Source organism: Phaseolus vulgaris, chromosome 9 (genome assembly GCF_000499845.2).
Source record: "Phaseolus vulgaris cultivar G19833 chromosome 9, P. vulgaris v2.0, whole genome shotgun sequence".
NCBI classification, from domain to species: domain Eukaryota; kingdom Viridiplantae; phylum Streptophyta; class Magnoliopsida; order Fabales; family Fabaceae; genus Phaseolus; species Phaseolus vulgaris.
The window spans coordinates 13,911,354-13,928,866 of record NC_023751.2 but is presented as its reverse complement, the minus strand read 5'-3'; the positions used below and the strand labels follow the sequence as shown (position 1 = coordinate 13,928,866).

At 32.1% G+C, this 17,513-nt stretch overlaps 3 protein-coding genes across 8 annotated transcripts; 2 read left to right on the top strand and 1 right to left on the bottom strand.

The window, feature by feature from the left end:
* The first annotated feature begins 860 nt into the window (after positions 1–860).
* On the top strand, positions 861–2,781 carry LOC137821816 (ankyrin repeat-containing protein BDA1-like). The gene is made up of 2 exons (XM_068626584.1): positions 861–1,577; positions 1,918–2,781. Exons 1-2 carry the CDS (start codon positions 981–983, stop codon positions 2,683–2,685), a joined length of 1,365 nt encoding a protein of 454 aa, XP_068482685.1. The 5' UTR covers positions 861–980; the 3' UTR covers positions 2,686–2,781.
* On the bottom strand, positions 1,686–8,915 carry LOC137821815 (histidine kinase 5-like). 6 transcript variants are annotated; one of them, XM_068626579.1, is made up of 14 exons: positions 8,569–8,906; positions 7,322–8,138; positions 7,092–7,148; positions 6,669–6,896; positions 6,393–6,486; positions 6,092–6,298; positions 5,781–5,911; positions 5,495–5,544; positions 4,986–5,350; positions 4,723–4,826; positions 3,850–4,623; positions 3,573–3,740; positions 3,285–3,403; positions 1,686–1,795 (listed from the first exon to the last, which is right to left on the bottom strand). In XM_068626579.1, the coding sequence occupies exons 2-14, from the start codon at positions 8,030–8,032 to the stop codon at positions 1,744–1,746; spliced, it is 3,060 nt and encodes a 1,019-aa protein (XP_068482680.1). In that variant the 5' UTR covers positions 8,033–8,138; positions 8,569–8,906; the 3' UTR covers positions 1,686–1,743. The 6 variants fall into 6 exon arrangements, with proteins under 6 accessions (XP_068482680.1, XP_068482681.1, XP_068482679.1 ...); XM_068626580.1 differs by having other exon boundaries at positions 8,659–8,792; XM_068626578.1 differs by lacking the exon at positions 8,569–8,906 and having other exon boundaries at positions 4,723–4,823; positions 7,322–8,044.
* A 5,955-nt stretch (positions 8,916–14,870) lies between these two features.
* Positions 14,871–16,975, top strand: LOC137822241 (uncharacterized). The gene is made up of 6 exons (XM_068627135.1): positions 14,871–15,270; positions 15,693–15,832; positions 15,950–16,107; positions 16,513–16,660; positions 16,767–16,829; positions 16,922–16,975. The coding sequence occupies exons 1-6, from the start codon at positions 14,871–14,873 to the stop codon at positions 16,973–16,975; spliced, it is 963 nt and encodes a 320-aa protein (XP_068483236.1).
* The last annotated feature ends 538 nt before the right edge of the window (positions 16,976–17,513 follow it).

The following is a 17,513-nucleotide window of genomic DNA, read 5'->3' as shown; positions in this document are numbered from 1 at the left end:
TATACTCAGATGAAAATGACAAGTATAAATAAAATTTTAAAATTAAATAATAATAGGTTTAATTTTTTTTATCAGCAATAGCAAAAATATATAAATCCGAATCACTTTAAGGTGGATCAACTCTTATACATACACAAAAATTGTCTTATACATACACAAAAATTGTGAACCACTTTAGGACGGATTTCATACGCAAGATATCCAAAATGGATAAACCCTAAACCCTAGCAAGTCCAACATCTACATTTACCATCAAAACAACCAGCAAATACACTGTCCCTGCCTATAAAAATGTAAGAGTGTCAAAATATGCCTTGTGGTTTGGACTGATGTGAAAGCCTAAAAATTCATGTATCTTTTAATTAAAAGTACATACTATTAATATCAATTATTATATGTAATAATTACTATTTTTTAGTATTTTTAACATAGTACTAATTGAACAATTAAAAACATTGGACGATAGATCAAGAAGAATATTATGTTAATCTTATTTCAAATTCTATTAAATATTATAATATTGATGGAGGTTTTTATTTTTGTCTCCATAAAACATTTCGATTAAAAAAAGTGTTCATACTTATCTTGAACTTAAATATTTATTTATAATAAACTTAAATGTAATTAATTTTACATTATTTAATAACACCACTCTTAAATCAGTTTTCATTTAAAAGAGATCAGTTTAAAGCTTCCATTTTTATTTATAATATTAATTTTTAAAAATAATTGTTAAAAAATAATTAAAATAAAATAATGTCAACTACAAAATAAAACTAGTTGGTATTACTTTACTTAGAATGAGTAATAATTTTGAAACTTGAGAAATACGGTGAGAAGAATTGATTTATTTGTTTATGAAAAAAGCAAGAAGCGACTTGAGGGTGTTGAACGTAAGGTCCACGGGATCATGGTGGGCGCAAAGAGCTATAACAAGCTATTTAAACCAACCATAGTTTTTGCTTCTGTCAACTATAATCATGAACAACTCTTTGCTTGCAGCTGCACAAGTTGGAGACATAGACCTGCTCTACAAACTGATTCAGATGCAACCCTATGTGTTGGAGCACACAGACTTCATGCCATTTGTTGATACTCCACTGCATGTTGCTGCTGCTGCAGGCCATGCCAGTTTTGCCACTGAGGTCATGAGACTCAAACCCTCCTTTGCATGGAAGCTGAACCAGTGTGGCCTTAGCCCCATGCATCTTGCTTTGCAGAACAAGCATCACAGAATGGTGTGTCGCTTTATGGAGATCAACAAGGACCTTGTTAGGATCAAAGGGAGGGAGGGTCTCACTCCTTTGCATATTGCAGCTCAAACTGGGAGAACTGATCTCGTGGCTAAGTTCTTATCGGCTTGTCCAGATTCCATTGAAGATGTAACTGTTCGAAGTGAGACCACGCTGCATATTGCTGTGAAACATAACCAGTTTCAGGTTTTGGAGGTCTTGGTTGGATGGCTTCAGAGAAACTGCCAAAGACATGCTAAGAACCGGGAGAAAAGGGTTCTGAACTGGCAGGATGAGGCAGGCAACACCGTTCTCCACCTTTCTGTTCTCAAAGTCCTCCCTCAGGCATGAACCACTATATCCTTCAACCCTTTTCTTTTTCTTGTGGTGCTTATTTAAAGGACTAAATTTAATTAGCCACATGGTTGATGAGTATTGTTTTTCAATCTAATTTAATGTTTTCATTTTGATATCACATGTGTTATTGAATCTGAGTGGCTTTGATGATCCTTCATGAGCTCAATTCAATAGACTTGATAAACTTTGCTGAACAAGAACTTAAACTGTAAAACATTGAAGAGAAAAGACTCCTTAGCATTACTTTGATTGAAATGTTGAAGTAGAATAGAGTTTTGAATATGAATCAGCTAATTTCAACGATGTGCATTTTATACTCTTTGTGCAGGCAGTTAAATTGTTGATAGATAGCAACATAGACATAAATGGCAAGAACTTTGAGGAATCAACTGCATTGGACATAGTTGAGATTAACCAAACCGAGGCACACAGTGCAGAAATCAGAGACATGCTAGTGAGAGGTGGAGCTTTACGTGGCTTTTCAGTTGCTACTACAACACTCGTGGAAGAGCTACGAACAAAAATCACATTCAACGAGAGAATAGCAATCTCAGTCACTCGCCTCAGAAAGAGAATATCAAACGACACACGCAATGCTTTGTTGGTGGTGGCCATTCTTTTCGCAACAAACACGTACGAAGCAGTGCGTAGCCCTCCTGGTGGAGTTTACCAAGGAGAGGGCAGTGCCATGAACTCTAAGAAGATCAGCACATCATTCAAGCACAGTGAGTATGCAGCAACGCAAGAAATTGGGAAAGTGGTGATGAAAATGCAAATATTCAATTGGTTCTGGTCCTTCAATACATTCTCCTGTTATCTTTCGATTTTGATGATATGTTTTCTCATGCCACGAGGGCGAATCAGTGTTTTCGTGACCTTACCACTTTCTATATTTTCTGGATGCTACGTGTTCTCCATGTTAGTGATATCACCCAGTTTCAGGTTAAACACTGCCACTGTGGTTCTGCCATGCGTCTTTACGCTGTTCTACTGTTGGGGAAGCTCCATATACTTTAGATTAGCCAAAAAACTTAAAATGTACGCTCATAAACAGAAAGACACGTTCAAGTTTGTGGGAGGAAACAGATGGTTATGATACAAGTTCATAAACACCAGAAACTACTTCATAGATTCAAAGTAAGTTATTGTAAGTTACTGTAAAAGTAACTATTATAACATTTTTTGACTTGAGTTGAGAGACACGAATCATAGATATAAGAAAATAATATCATTCTTCCTAATGTACAATACAATATACTTTAATTGAAGTTAGTAGTTTTTTATATATTATACAAATATTTCAAATATAAGTAAAACTTAAGAATGAAAATATTATACCAGTTATGAAAATTAAATATTAATGTGTTTAAATTTTATTTTTAAGTATTTAAAATTTCAATTAAATTGTATGAATTACTTAAATGGTAAATACGTTGAAAATAATTTATAAAACTTAATCAAGGGTCACTTTTAACTTTTAGGTTGAAATAAAGAAGCTCAGTAGAATGTTGACTAAATTTTGTGTATGATTCTGATAAGAGTAATAGGTATACATTATTACTACAACTAATCCAAGGCACTTAGTTAATTCATGCACTCCCTTCGGAACATGATGCATTGATTACAAAACTTTCCTTTGCTTTTATATATTCTTTTATATACTAGCTGAAATTTACAAGGATATCAGTATATCACCTTAGGTACTGTTCAATACATTCTTTCAGTTTTTGGAAAGTTACAGGTTTTGACACAAACGAGTCCAATCCATTTGCATAGCACTCTTCAGCACTCTCTGAGAAAGCATTTGCTGTCATCTGCATTATTGTGATAAACATTAAGACAGTGATCATTTACTTCTCAAAAATTACTAGAGAGGAAACTATTCCAATATCAAGTTAAAATCAGCCTAAAGGGTGTTTAGCTTAGCCTCATCACAGATGTCAATTATTTGCTGACATATTTATAGAGGGACTGATTACTCACAGCAACAATGGGAATCCGCTTTTTAGAAGGTTCAGAACATTCATAATCTGAATCTGGTAGACTTTGCTCGATTCCAGCATTTCTTGCAGCATCCCAAGTGCCTGTTTCCTCAAAAGATCGAATCAGTTTGGTTGCTTGAAGACCATTCATAACTGGCATGCAGACATCCTATGAAATGCAGGTGCGAAACGATTAGTAGAACTCATATCAAGTAAAGATAATAGTAAAGAATGAACAGAGAGATTTTTAAGATTCCATTACAGATCCCAGAAATTACCATCAGAATCAGGTCAAAAGTGCTGCGCTGAACTGCACGTACAGCTTCCACTCCATTATTCACAACATCTATGCTAAGGCCTAATTGCTTCATCATGGACTGTGTCACCATGATATTAATCTTGTTATCTTCAACAAGAAGGATCTTAGGCCTTAATGAGGATTTGGTTACTCCTGGTGTACTGTTGCTTGATTGGACAATTGGGTTGGTCTTCCCATGACCCTGACATGTTTGTTGGGTTTCTCCACTTGCCACAGTTGCTTCAGAGGAATCTGCATAACCATTCATGGACCAAGTATGAGCCTTATCTTGCTGCAGTTTATCTCTGCCAAATAAACTTCTGTTCTTTGTTTCTGAGCTGTGACCATATGAACTGGCCGATTCAGACGTCTCTGGACCATCAATAACTGAAGATGAATCATCAACTGAGCATGTCTCTTTTGACATGATATCATTCGAGAGGATTGAATATAAACTCTCAGAAAAGCCACCAGGTTTATGGGAGCTTGTGTAGCCAATTTTGTTTGGTAATAACATCTGTGTCCTGCTAGATCCATTAGAAGGGAATAGAGAGCCCAAAGTGCATGGCTGGAATTGGAAGAAACTCTCTATTGTATCATCAGATGCAACATCATTATTCTCTACATCAGACAGCTCATCCTGGTCATCAGAATTATCACAAGCAATTGAAACCTTGTAAGGGAGTATGAAAGTGAAGGTAGAACCATAGTGTTCTTTGCTAGACACGGTTAGACGACCCCCCATCAACTCAACCTATTACAGGTGCAAAGAAACATTAGCAATTGAGTAAGCAGAGAAAACAAATGAAATACCACCTTTTTTTACGAGAAGGAAATGTCATTTTCAGTTTACCAGCTGTTTGCATATTGCTAGTCCTAGCCCTGTGCCACCGTACTTTCGAGCATGGTTTGCACTGACTTGCATGTACCTTTTAAACAAGGTTGGTATAGCATCTTCTGTCGCATTACAAAATGGAAAAAATATTCATCTGATGAGTACTTTTTTTCTGTAAGAAAATTCAAACTAGTGAATACAAAGTAAAGTTCTAAAACAAACAGAAGATAAGAAATCAGGGTGGTGACTGTGATGAATAGAAACTAATGCTCACTACATACCTGGTATTCCAATGCCCGTGTCATATACATCACAACGTATCCACACTGTTGTTCCAGCTGAATAAGGTTGCTCCTCAGTGTCTCCATTCATTGAGCATTCGCTTTTGACCGGTGATCTACATTCATCATTGAATGCATGGTTTTGGCTGGGACAATCATCATGTTTTTGACAACCACCAAGAAGATTTCTATCGCTGCCACATTGAGGCGTTGAGAGATATTTCTCTTCTTTCAAACCATTTACTGAAATAGTTGAATGCTTTGAAGTCATCTTTTGGATGCATTCTGCCTTTGCAAAAGTAGGTTCTGGCACGACGTAAAGGTTTATTCCAATTTTGCCTTCATGGGTAAACTTGACGGCATTGCTGCAAAATATTAGCAACAGAACTACTTTCATTATATAATTCTTCTTCTCCTATTATATATATGTGCACCACAGTACAGAAGTTTTGATCATTTACGTGACAAACTAATTGAAACAAGACTAGAAATGACATGAAGCTCAGTACCTAATTAAATTTGTGAGAATTTGCCGCATCCTTAAAACATCACCAACGACCTGAAATTATTAGTGAACCATATGAACTGCAATCAGTTAGCACTAATAAGCTGAAATAATGCTCTGCATTTTAAAGTCATGGTTTCGAGTGACACATCTTTATGCTACTAATACACCTTGGAGGAAAAAGATGCTAAATATGTGACAATATTTACATTGAATCAATCCAGCATATAAGGACAATAACGATGCAAAATATGTGACAGCTAACGTTGTAACTATTACTAACTCCTCACCTCAATAGGTACATCATCAGTTACATGTCCTTCCAAGGTTAGTATTTTTTGCAATGAAACTGCAGCAGTCTGGAGCACATGTTTGACTACCTCTCTTGGCCGGAATTTAGTAGCTTCCAATTTCATGACTCCTACATAGAGACGGGATTTTGGAGAATGGTCAAAATTTAAAACATCAGTGCCTAAAGTAAAAAATCTAAAGCACTATTTTGTCTTAACCATAAGTAACTTCCAAGTTGCTATCAGAATGATCTATTTTACATAACTCAGATTTCTTTTAGTAAGAAATGGAACAAGGATAGATTTATAACCTGACTCAACCTTGGAAAGATCAAGTATGTCATTTATAAGTTGAAGAACCAAATCTCCAGAAGATAGCATGACATCCAAGAGTTGTCTTTGCTCCCAATCAAGCTTTGTGTTAGAAAGAACTTCAGCCATGCTAACAACCCCAGACAAAGGAGATCTTATCTCGTGAGACATTGTTGCCAGCATTTGTTTTGCTCGCATAGTTTCCTCTATTAAAAGGAGGAGGGGAACATAATAAACTTTCTTGCTGCAAGAACAAATTGAAGTAAATTTGATATACGAGATTTGACTGAGTGATTGAACCTGTAATGTGAATGGTTTTATTCAGCTCTGTTTCCTTGGCTTTCTGGACAGCAATCTCTTCCCGAATCTTTGCCATCCTTTCCCTTTTTCTCACCTGCATTTTTTTTTTAAGAAATATAACTTTTCTCTTTACAAGAACAAGAATGCAAGTACAACAATAAAAACAAAGTTTTATCCCACTAAGTGAAGTTTCGCTATATGGATCACACACCATTTGACTTGGTTAAAAACAAAAAATGTAAGTAAAACTTGATAAAAAGAAGACAACATATTTACCTGATCTGTTATATCCATTCCCATGTAATTTATTCCAATTGTCTCCCCTGCTTTGCTAAACACGGGTTCTACATATATCAAAAATGTCTTTGACCCAAACAGTTCTGTCTCAAAAGTGATTTCCCTTTTTGCAGGTAATCCTTTTTCCAAAACTTCTCTCTTAAACTCTTGAGATTCCTTAACACCAGCTCCCGTGAATATTTCAACATCTGTTTTTCCTATGATGTCCTGAAAAAGATGAGTAATTTAAAGAGCTAAGATATTTAACCATGCTTGAAAGTCCTTTGCAATGAGCTAAAAGAGAGAAAAATAAGCTTCTTCTCAGTTTTCAGCAGCTTTTGATAGAAAACAACTAGAACAAAGCAAACTTATGCAACATTGATCATACCACCTTCCGACAAGAGTTTCAACAGGAATCATTACCTCTTCTTGTAAACTTGGAAAATGATTGTATATAAAGCAATAGCGCAAATCTTTGTCCTGGAACAAAAATATCAAGCAGATTAAAAGAGCCCTCATTAAGCAGTGCCTACTGGCTTGTAAGTACTCAAAAGAGTACTCAAAATCTCATAATCGATTTCAAGTCATAATATCCTATGATTATTCTATAAGTTATTTCAAATGAAGAAGAAAAACTCAACACGCTGATTTACCTGGTGGCCAATAACAACAGGTGCATTTTGGAGTATAAAATGCAAGAAATTGTCTGCCCTTTTCAGGATCTGGGACAGTTCTTCCACCGGTGAGGACTGCCTTTCAATGTTTGCTATACTTTCTTGCAACTTTTCTTCAAGTATCTGTTCCCTTTGGATACTTGCCTCCAGCTGCTTCTCTAATTGCAAGGCTCGCTGTTTCCAGTACATGACAGTGTCATTCTCAGCATCAACCTCGTTCCTCTTGTTTTGAACCACAGCATCACTTTTCCTGCAAGGTATATCAGGCCATATACCATCATAAACGTCATCCAAAATAGAAACTGGGCGTTTATCACCCCCATATCTTTCTTCCTCAAATCGATGCTCTTCCAATATCTCCAATTTCCTGAGCTCAACATCCTGCCTTTGTTTGCTTAGGTTGTCGAGCTCTTCCCTGAGAAGACGCACAACATTGGCCTCTTTGTACTCCCAACGTTTCATTAGGTACGCCAACTGAGAAGACCCCTTTTCTGTAAAATTTGTAAGCTCCATGAGACGCTTGAAGTCAACTATAGTTGGCTCCTCTATGATAGTAACCTCCTCTAACATGTCTTGGTCCCTTCCAGGCTTTTCTATATTAAACTGCTTTCCAACATCAGTTCCAATATCTTCAGGCCACATTGAAGGAAGAGCCTCAATGTCCATCTCCTCTATGCAATCATTCTCCATCTCTCAGACCATGAAAATAGTGCTAATCCATGTTTAACTCTTTGGCCTTTTGCATTATGAGAGACAGCGAACACCACGCTCAGATAGAAGCCAAAAGCAGTGGACCCTGCTTCAATAGTTAGGAGAAGATCAGTCCCGCACAAGTTTGGAACTAAAATCTTGTTTGAATGAATTTCTCAGTAAGCTCTTATAATAAGCAAGAATAAGAAGATAAATAAACTGAAAAATTCTTCCATAAGCTAAAAGCAACTTCTGCATTTAGCTTTATAAAAGCTATGTCATTTTACTTCTCCAAAAAAACTGAAATACAAATATAGTGTATAAAAGAAGCTTGATTCATTTTATCTTTTTATCTCATCTCCTGTAAGTACTTATCTATAAACTTATCCCAACACCAATTCAACTATTGAATTGGGATACACATAGAATAACAGAACTAAGTGTCCATGAAAAGATAAAGTAAATTGAAATGAAAGGGATGATAAAAAACAACAAACTCCGATCTTAAAAGACCATTTGCATCCTTTGCAACCCACCTCAACAATTAAATGGAGAATTAGCAACGTTCAAAAGGCTTTTTCCCTGCAAATCAGTCTCAGAGAAGAATCTCAATGTTATGCTGTTACCTTCCAAAGTTCAGAGTTTTCTTTCTTCACCAAATAATGATGTTCTTGTTCTTTTTCTTATGATGTTCTTGTTCTTTTTCTTTCTCTCTCCCAAAAAAATGAATTAAACCGTACAGAGAGAAAATGGGTGTGTATGGGGACACTTGGTTTTTAAATCCAGAAGAAGCCATTGCTGCTCCCGCCTTTCCCAATGACACGGTGGTGCTGCTGCGGCGCGTGGAACCACGCGGCAGTGGGTTTACCAAATCAACTCACGTACTTTAAAGTTAGTAGCAATTGTCAGCAACAGTATCTACTCCGCTTTTAACACAGTTTTTTATTAAAAAAATATATAATATAAATTTAATTTAATAAATTTTAGTCAAATCATAATTTTATATGTAATATTTTTGGTATTTTTTAATAATAATTGAAGTCTTAGCATAATCTGTTTAAAGTAAGTCTTTAGATAAAACTTCAATTTTAATTAAATAAATTTAACTTGAACCATATGATTGCACATTTGTTTGAAAACCATTCCGACCATATTACTAAAACTTTTTATATTTGTATAAACAAAGAAAAAACTTCAAAATAAAATGGATTGAAAACCTAATTTCCAAAAACATATTTAAGTTATAAGTCATGGAATGTGATATGTTGATATTCTTCTAAATTTTTACTGTCATCTGATAACCACTTTTATTAATTTTTTATTCCATAATTTATTTTATATTTTAATTAAATGACTTAATTTAATATTTTAATTATTATTTAGAGTTATTAAATGGTCGTAGGGATTTTTTTCAAAATAGTTTTTGCCCTCGTAACACATACATTTAACAATTCCCACGTCATATTTTTTGATTGAATTATCATGTACTTTTTTATATTGTCAATACATTGCATTTTTTTCCATTCAATCCTGACTTATTTTTATTTTCATATATCTTAAAAAAATATAGCACTAATCTTGATGTATATTAATAAAATATACAAGTTAAAATAATATTAATATTATATATATGATGTATGATAAGAACTTCAAATAATAATATACTTGTAAAATAATTATTTCATACCAAATACTAATGTAATGGATGCAAACTTATTTATTTGTTGTTTAAATATGCTTTTATTTTTGTTTCAGAAAAAACAAAATTGTTTTAAAACTTTATAAAATTGAAAAATATTGCTTTTATCTCAAATATTTTTTTTACACTTTTTAACCACTTATTAATAGTTTTTTTTGGAAATAGATATAAAAAGATTAATATCAATGAATTATAAGTGAACTTATATAAGAAATTAAACTATTATCTTTAACTCAAAATCTTAATACAACAAGTTTGTAATTTATTTTTTTAAATATGTATATATTATTTTCTTAATGACTTTCAACTTACACTTTAATTTTAAAAAAACTTTCTATTAAACACGATTCTCTCTCTCATATTATATACTGGTTTAATAATTCAAACTCGCTTGAATTATTAAACTTTAAGTGCAAGTTAAAATTTTACATTATGTATAAATGAATAAATTGACTAATATACATGTAAGAATGATCCTATAAGATCTACAACTTTGAACTTTAAGGTTAAATATGATATTAACTTTCTTGTATTATTCGATTGTGTTTATTGTTGTCAAATTTTTTCATATTTTTTTGAATAAATATAATCACTGATATTTTGAAAGTAATTACACATTATAGCCAATACTCTATTTTTTAACAAACCATTGTTTTTTTTTTCTTAAAAAATAAGTACACGTTTCATAGTTCTATTTTATCTTTAATTATACTTTTAAAAATAAACTAATACAAATTTATCTGCATATACATCTTTTAAAAATAAAAAAAAAACTCAAATTATATACCGCCAAAATTCATATATAACACAATAAATCTGTATTACATAGAACAAAATACAAATTTTAAATTCATATATAAAATTCGTATTTAGATATACATAAATTCATGTAATTATATTTTACGTACAAATTTATCTGTATATAATTACATACGGATTTATCCTTATTATTAACATAATATACTACGAATCACTACTTTTATTTTTTAACAACCATCATTAATTTTATTCATAGAAATAAAAAATATCCATCTATGTATATAATCTATATATTAAATGTTACTTTTATCATTTAAATTAAAATAATCTTTTCAGTTTTTTCAATTTATAAAAAAAATATCTGGAATGAAACATCCTTAATAAATAAGATAAACTAATAATTTAGTCCTTAATCGTGTACAACATTGTCAAAATATTCTTTGAAATAAAAAATATTTATTTCAGTTTTTAAGTGTGTTGAAATCATGCAATTTTGTCTTATTATTAAGTACCCGAGATTATTTTGTTATCAAAATAGCTATTTTAGTATAGAAGGAATATTCTTGATGTGATTATTTTAATATATATAGGATAAATTTGTAATTAAGTAATATAAAAAATTATTAAAATAATACTATTATGGACTGTTAAGTGGATGCAGAAAATAAGTTATGTGTAAACATATAAAAATCCTTTAATATATAAAATCAATTTCACAGGAATCCATTATTATTTTATCATTAAACTATAATATTAAAAGTTAATGTCAATTTTTAATACATTTATATATCAATTAATTTTTTTTATCTTTTCAAAAACTAATTTTACAACCTCTCCCACAATCAAATACCAAATTAATATTTACTTTGTTGAACGTAAGCACTTCTACTAAATTTGTTTGGAATGGGGCCACTGTGGTTTCTAAAAAGACATGCAAATGATGTAAAAAAATATATTTATAGATAAAGTAATTAATGTGAAGTTGAGACACGGCGGCGCGTGGGAAAGTCGCGGCTCACGTCATGCTATCGTGTCTTGTGTTCTTTCAGTTTGGCTTATTCACTTCAAAACCATTCATGCATAGATTTGTTTGTTAAGCTTAAGCACACAATTTTTAATCCATCATAACCAACCTTTTATTTAAAGGATTTGTATACGTGGCACAATCCTTTTCCTAATCTATATCTCTATATATATGGATTTTTTCTTAAATTTTTTTTTACGCAAATTTTTTATTTTACTTTTATTTAATATATCTTATTTTATAAGTATAATAGAGTATTTTGTCATTTTATATAATAAAATTGTTTTGAATTTTTTAAATTAATGTTATGAGGACAATTTTTATATGTAAATTAATTTCCCACATTTTTCTTAATTCTTTATTTTAAGACAACAACAGACTTGAATTGAACATATTTTCACTCTCACTATCTTCTCACACTAAATCTAACATATCAAATAAAATAACTTTCATTTTCAATTACTCTTTTCACTTCATTTTCAATTACTCTCTTCATTCAATTTCAAACAACTCTATTTTTTGATAAAATCATCATTTTTTTTTTTGTATTTACCATCAAAGTGAATTTAGATCTTTAACGTTAACATCATTACACTCTCCAATCTCAAAATCACTAAAGGAAGAAAAGAAAAACCTTTAAAAAAAAGAAACTCAAACCATAAAAAAAAAAGTTGATTAATCAATTTATCATTTTCCTTTTACATATTATTTTTTCTTTTCAATTTCGACTAATCCAAAGTTATTTTTTATGTATGTTAAATTTTATCATATAGAAATTGAGTAAAAACGAAAAATGTGAATGCACGCTAGTTTTAATAATTTAACAGATATTCTAATATTATCACTGGTTTTAGGTAGTGCTAATTACATCTTAAGTAAATCTAAATTCACATTCTAATAATGATTTTTTTAGCTTAGACTGTTTATTCCAGATGCGAGAACTATGTCAACGTCAGCAACATGCATTAGATAAGATTTAATTAAAGATTAAGTGTAAAAGGTTAATTTTCTGATATTCAATATAATTACACATTGTTTTGAAGTGAGTTTATGCATACATTTCTTGTGTAATTTCTTTTAATTTCAAATGTGTTTTTCGAAGATAAAATTATGACTTATGATAAATTCTTTAATTTTAAAGAAATAAAATTTGGGATACGATAATTGATGTTAAATATGTTATCTCAGAACTTGAAACATTAATGTTATTTTGTGAAAATAAAAAACTTACTTTTTTTAACTCACAATTAATAAGTTTGTTTCGATACATCGTAATCATAACTAATTTGTATAAATCTTTCTCTTTTAACCATTCAACAGACTTAAGGAATTTAATGATAGAAGTTAAAAAGGAAGCATAGTATTTTTGAAATAGTTTGTTATTAAAAGACAGCTCCTGAAGTGAAGCAGGGTGATAGCTTTGGACAACATCCTTAATAAGCGGATTGTTTTAAGATGTTTATGGTTCATGAGACGCCACCAGTCTCTTTCACTTGTTTTTTTAAAAGTATTTTCTTTGAATAATAGTAAAACATTATTATTATTAAAATGATTTAATTAACGGAATTTTAATTTGAATGTTAGAGAAACAGGGGAATGATGAAATGGGGCCAAAGTATTGGCAAATTGAGGAGACAGAATCCATAAATACCGGACACAAAGTTTGGAAGCATTCATAGTTAAAAACAGCGTATTCACAAAATCTAAATATCCACACCTTTTTATAAATTACTACAATTTCCCCTTCAAATTCACCTTCAAAATCAAACCCTTTATCACCATCATTCACAAAAAGTATATAATTTCAATATTAGGTTAATCTATTTGATATTACAGACTCGTTCAACATGTCATCCATCCATGTTATTTTCTTGGACTTAAATTATTCTATATGATATAATTTGATACATCACATACCGCTCATATTTATAAGAAATTGTTTATTAAATTAATCAATTCATCCAAACATAATAATTAAACATTTTCTTAAAATAAAACATTCACTTGTATATAGTATAATATGAATTAAAATTATTAACCATGTAAATATTTTAAATTAAGTTAAAATAGGTTTCAAGAATAAGTTAATGTTATTTGAAGGAGATCATCTCTTTATACAATATTCTCAAAACAACCATATTTTTATAAAATCATTTATAAAATCTTTCATCGTTTGATTTGTCATTCATTATTTCAGTAATAAGTTTTATCACTTAAACATCCCAATCACACTTTGCTTGAGTATCGTAACAATATAATATTAATTTATTATAAGAAAATCATGAAATAAAAACTAATTTTAGAAATAAAAATAATTAGTTACTATAATGACTAAATTAGAGACATTCTAGAAACTAAAAAAAAAGTTTCTAAATTAGTTTCTAATTAACTACCAAGGTTTTAACTACAAATTATTTAGATTATAAATTTGGCAACAAAAACATTGATTGTTAATTAAAAACCATTTAACAAAACTAATTTAGAAACCAACATTTTTTCTAGTCTATAAAATGGTCTATAATTTAGTCACTATAACAATTAATTATTTTTTATTTCTAAAATTTATTTTTATTTCATGATTTTTTTAATAATTAATTTCAAGCTTAATAAGTATTTCAAAGTATAACTTAAAATTTTCAAAATTAATCTATCGAACAATGACTCTTTACACTTTATTCCTAAACACCTTATTAGAATCATCATAAGAGATTTATAATTTGAATCAATAAAAAGATTATAATAAATCAATATATTTAATTAACATATTGCCATAAAAAAAATCTTACACTACAAGACTATTGCAATATATTCACTTGCAAGAGGAGTTTGTGGTGATGGTTAGTTTAGGTAATTCTATATAATAGATGAAAGAAAGTGATGAATATAAAATATAGTGGAAAACAGCACTCCGGTTTTTGGTGCATGAATAAACCAGTAAAATGTACCCCAAACCGCATATAATTGATCAAACTTGTATCTATCGTTGTCAAACTCATTCTCACTTAAGGCTTCTGTTTTTTCTTATGCTCTCTATACAATGCACTCATACCACTAACTTCACCATAATTTGAACTTAACAATAATCCAATTAACTCTGTTTTTATAATCATGCGCACTACCTGCACGAGAAAGTAATTTCACCCAAAACTTAAGGTTGTGTTTAGGGTAATTTTTAAAGGGTTTAGGGTAATTTTTAAAGGGGAAGTAGTGGATGTACTATAAGTTTTTGTCTTGATTCAATTAAAGGCTTGGTTATGGGTTGCATTCAAGTCACAGTTTGAGCTTTTTTTTCTGATTGGTGCATAGATCCATTGGTTTGTATGAGAATGATCTCGTGACGTATTCATTTAAGTTGTATGCTTGATCGGTTGGGTTTCTGTGCTAAATGGATTCGGTGGATAAAATGTTGCTTAGAATCCGCTTCAGTTTCTGTGTTGGTGAATGGTAGCCCAACTAGGGAATTTACTCCTAGGAAGGGACTTCGCCAAGGTGATCCGCTAGCTCCGTTTCTCTTCCTTTTAATAGCAGAAGGGTTGGCTGGAGTCTCTAGGATGGCAGAGGAGAAGAATTTGATTGATAGTTTGGAGGTTGGAAGAGCTAGAGTGAATGTGAATATGTTGCAATATGCTGATGATACTTTATTCTTTTGTGAAGCTAACACCAAAAGTATCTTCAACATTAAGGCGATTTTGCTCTATTTTGAGCTTGCTTCTGGGCTTAAGGTGAATTTCTTGAAAGCAGATTGGGCGGACTGGGGTTGGATTCGAACTCGCTATAGCGTTTCGCGACTATTCTTAATTGTAATGTGATGGTAACTCCATTTGTTTACTTGGGTTTACCGGTAGGAGGGTGTCATAAGCGCGGTGATTGTTGGAACGGGGTGGTAGAGAAAGTCCAGAGTAAACTAGCTAGGTGGAAAGGCAGGTGCTTGTCGATTGCAGGGAGGATTTGTTTGATCAAGTCTGTTCTCTCTTCAATCCCATTATTTTTTATGTCTTTATTTAAACTGCCTTCTTTGGTAGTAGACAAGTTAGTTCAGATCCAAAGGAATTTCCTTTAGGGGTGGGGCTCTGATGGAAGGAAGATTGCTTGGGCTTCTTGGGATAAGGTGTGCGAGCCTCGGGATTTTGGAGGTCTTGGAATCATTGATCTTAGGATTTTTAACTTGGCATTGTTAGGAAAGTGGATTTGGAGACTGGGGACGGATATAAGAGGTTTGTGGAAAGAGATTCTCGATTCTAAGTACGGAGGTTGGAGAAGTCTGAGAGAAGACAACAAGTCTAATAGGGGTTCTCTCTGGTGGAAAGATCTAAAGGAGGTGTGGAATTCATAGGGTTGGGGCAGAAGTTTTGAAGATGAGGTTAAGTGGAAAGTGGGGGATGGTAAGGATAAATCTTTATGGGAGGACAATTGGTTGGGTTGCGGTAATTTGAAGGGAGGTTTTCCAAGACTTTTCTCTATAAGTTCGGCCAAAGACGCAAAAGTGGCTGAGCTTGGATATTGGTATAATGGTGTTTGGGTGTGGAATCTGGATTGGCGCAGATCCTTTTTCGACTGGGAGAAGTCTTTGGTGGAACAGCTAGTTCAGTTATTGTAAGAGGCGAAGTTGACTTTGGGGGAGGCAGACTGTTGGGTTTGGAAGGTTGGGGAAAGTCAAACTTTCTCAGTCAACTCTGTCTATGTTCAAGTAAGGCGGGGTAGAGGAGGGGAATTTTCTCCTGAGCACAGTAAGTTGTGGAGGTGTAAAGCCTTGCCTTCTGCTTTGTTCACTGTTTGGAGGGTGGTGGAGAGTAGGATTGCCTCAAGGGTTAATTTGGTAAGACGTGGAGTGGCGGTGGAAAATTCCTCGTGCTGTTTGTGCGGGGAGGAGGAGGAGTCGTCGTGTCACTTGTTCTTTGTTTGCAGGTTTGCTTGGCGTATCTGGTGTTTGTGCTTTGAGTGGCTTGGAGTGTCGTTTGTTTTTCACAAGGACCCTAAGTCAAATTTTGCACAATTCAGGATGAGTCAGGCTTCTGTTTCGATTAACGACGTTTGGGGTTCAATTTGGGTTGGCATTGTGAGCGAAATTTGGAATATTAGGAACTCGGTCATCTTTAATAGTGGAGTGACAGATGTGTCTGAGGTGTTCGCTTCGGTGCAAGTTAAGGTATGGTCTTGGATTCATGCAAAATCTCGATTTTCTTATTTCCCGTATTCTAGTTGGGTTTTAAATCCTTTTGATTGTATGAGGTTGATTATGTAATGTTTGATAGTGTTGGTCTGGTAGCCCATTTGACAAACTGGTAGCCAAGCGTTCTAATAAGAGTTATTGTCAGGTATTTATGTATAAGGGTTGGACCACCCCTGAGGTGGTTCTTATTTATTTATTTATTTTTATTGCTGATAAAAAAAAATTGTTTGTCCCCAGATGTCTTTCTCTGGATTAGCTAGGAGAACTCGGTATAGACAGACTTTGGAGTAATTCTAGTGAGAAAGGTTATGGTTGAGTTCATGTATCATCCCTAAAGTGGTTCATATTTATTATTTTTTATTGTCGATAAAAAAAGTTGTATTTAGTTTTTTTCAGTAACAAAATTCTTACACTTGTATTTAAAAAGTAGTTTTTATTGTTTTTCATTTTATATAATTGTAAATATTTTTACATGAGTATATACTATAATCGGAATTTATGGAACATAGTGTCTAGAACATAATTGTTGAAACAGGATTTTTGGAATTGAAATTCTAATGCATGTTTTCCTTAGCACATAAAAATACATTTGAGGGTAAACTTTTCATATGATAGAATTTTTGGAACAAATATAATACCTTTCAAATATAAATTTTCCAAAACAAACCTTTTTAGAACAAGTCTTTTAAAATACATGAAATACATTTTAAAATAAAAATTGTGGAATAAGTTTTTCATAATATACACAATAAATTTCAAAATAAACTTTCTCTCTTCTTATTCTTCTTTTCAAAAGATGCAATAGAAGAAAAAGTTTTCCATTTTTCAC

Coding starts and splice junctions, on each gene's coding strand:
- LOC137821816 (XM_068626584.1), top strand. CDS start 981: ATGAACAACTCTTTGCTTGCAGCTGCACAAGTTGGAGACATAGACCTG. Junction 1,578..1,917: donor TTCTCAAAGTCCTCCCTCAG/GCATGAACCACT, acceptor CTCTTTGTGCAG/GCAGTTAAATTGTTGATAGA.
- LOC137822241 (XM_068627135.1), top strand. CDS start 14,871: ATGCTTGATCGGTTGGGTTTCTGTGCTAAATGGATTCGGTGGATAAAA. Junction 15,271..15,692: donor AGCAGATTGGGCGGACTGGG/GTTGGATTCGAA, acceptor TGGCATTGTTAG/GAAAGTGGATTTGGAGACTG. Junction 16,830..16,921: donor CTAATAAGAGTTATTGTCAG/GTATTTATGTAT, acceptor GTTTGTCCCCAG/ATGTCTTTCTCTGGATTAGC.
- LOC137821815 (XM_068626579.1), bottom strand. CDS start 8,032: ATGGAGAATGATTGCATAGAGGAGATGGACATTGAGGCTCTTCCTTCA. Junction 5,912..6,091: donor TCTTTCCAAGGTTGAGTCAG/GTTATAAATCTA, acceptor GTCTCTATGTAG/GAGTCATGAAATTGGAAGCT. Junction 4,624..4,722: donor TAGCAATATGCAAACAGCTG/GTAAACTGAAAA, acceptor CACCTGTAATAG/GTTGAGTTGATGGGGGGTCG.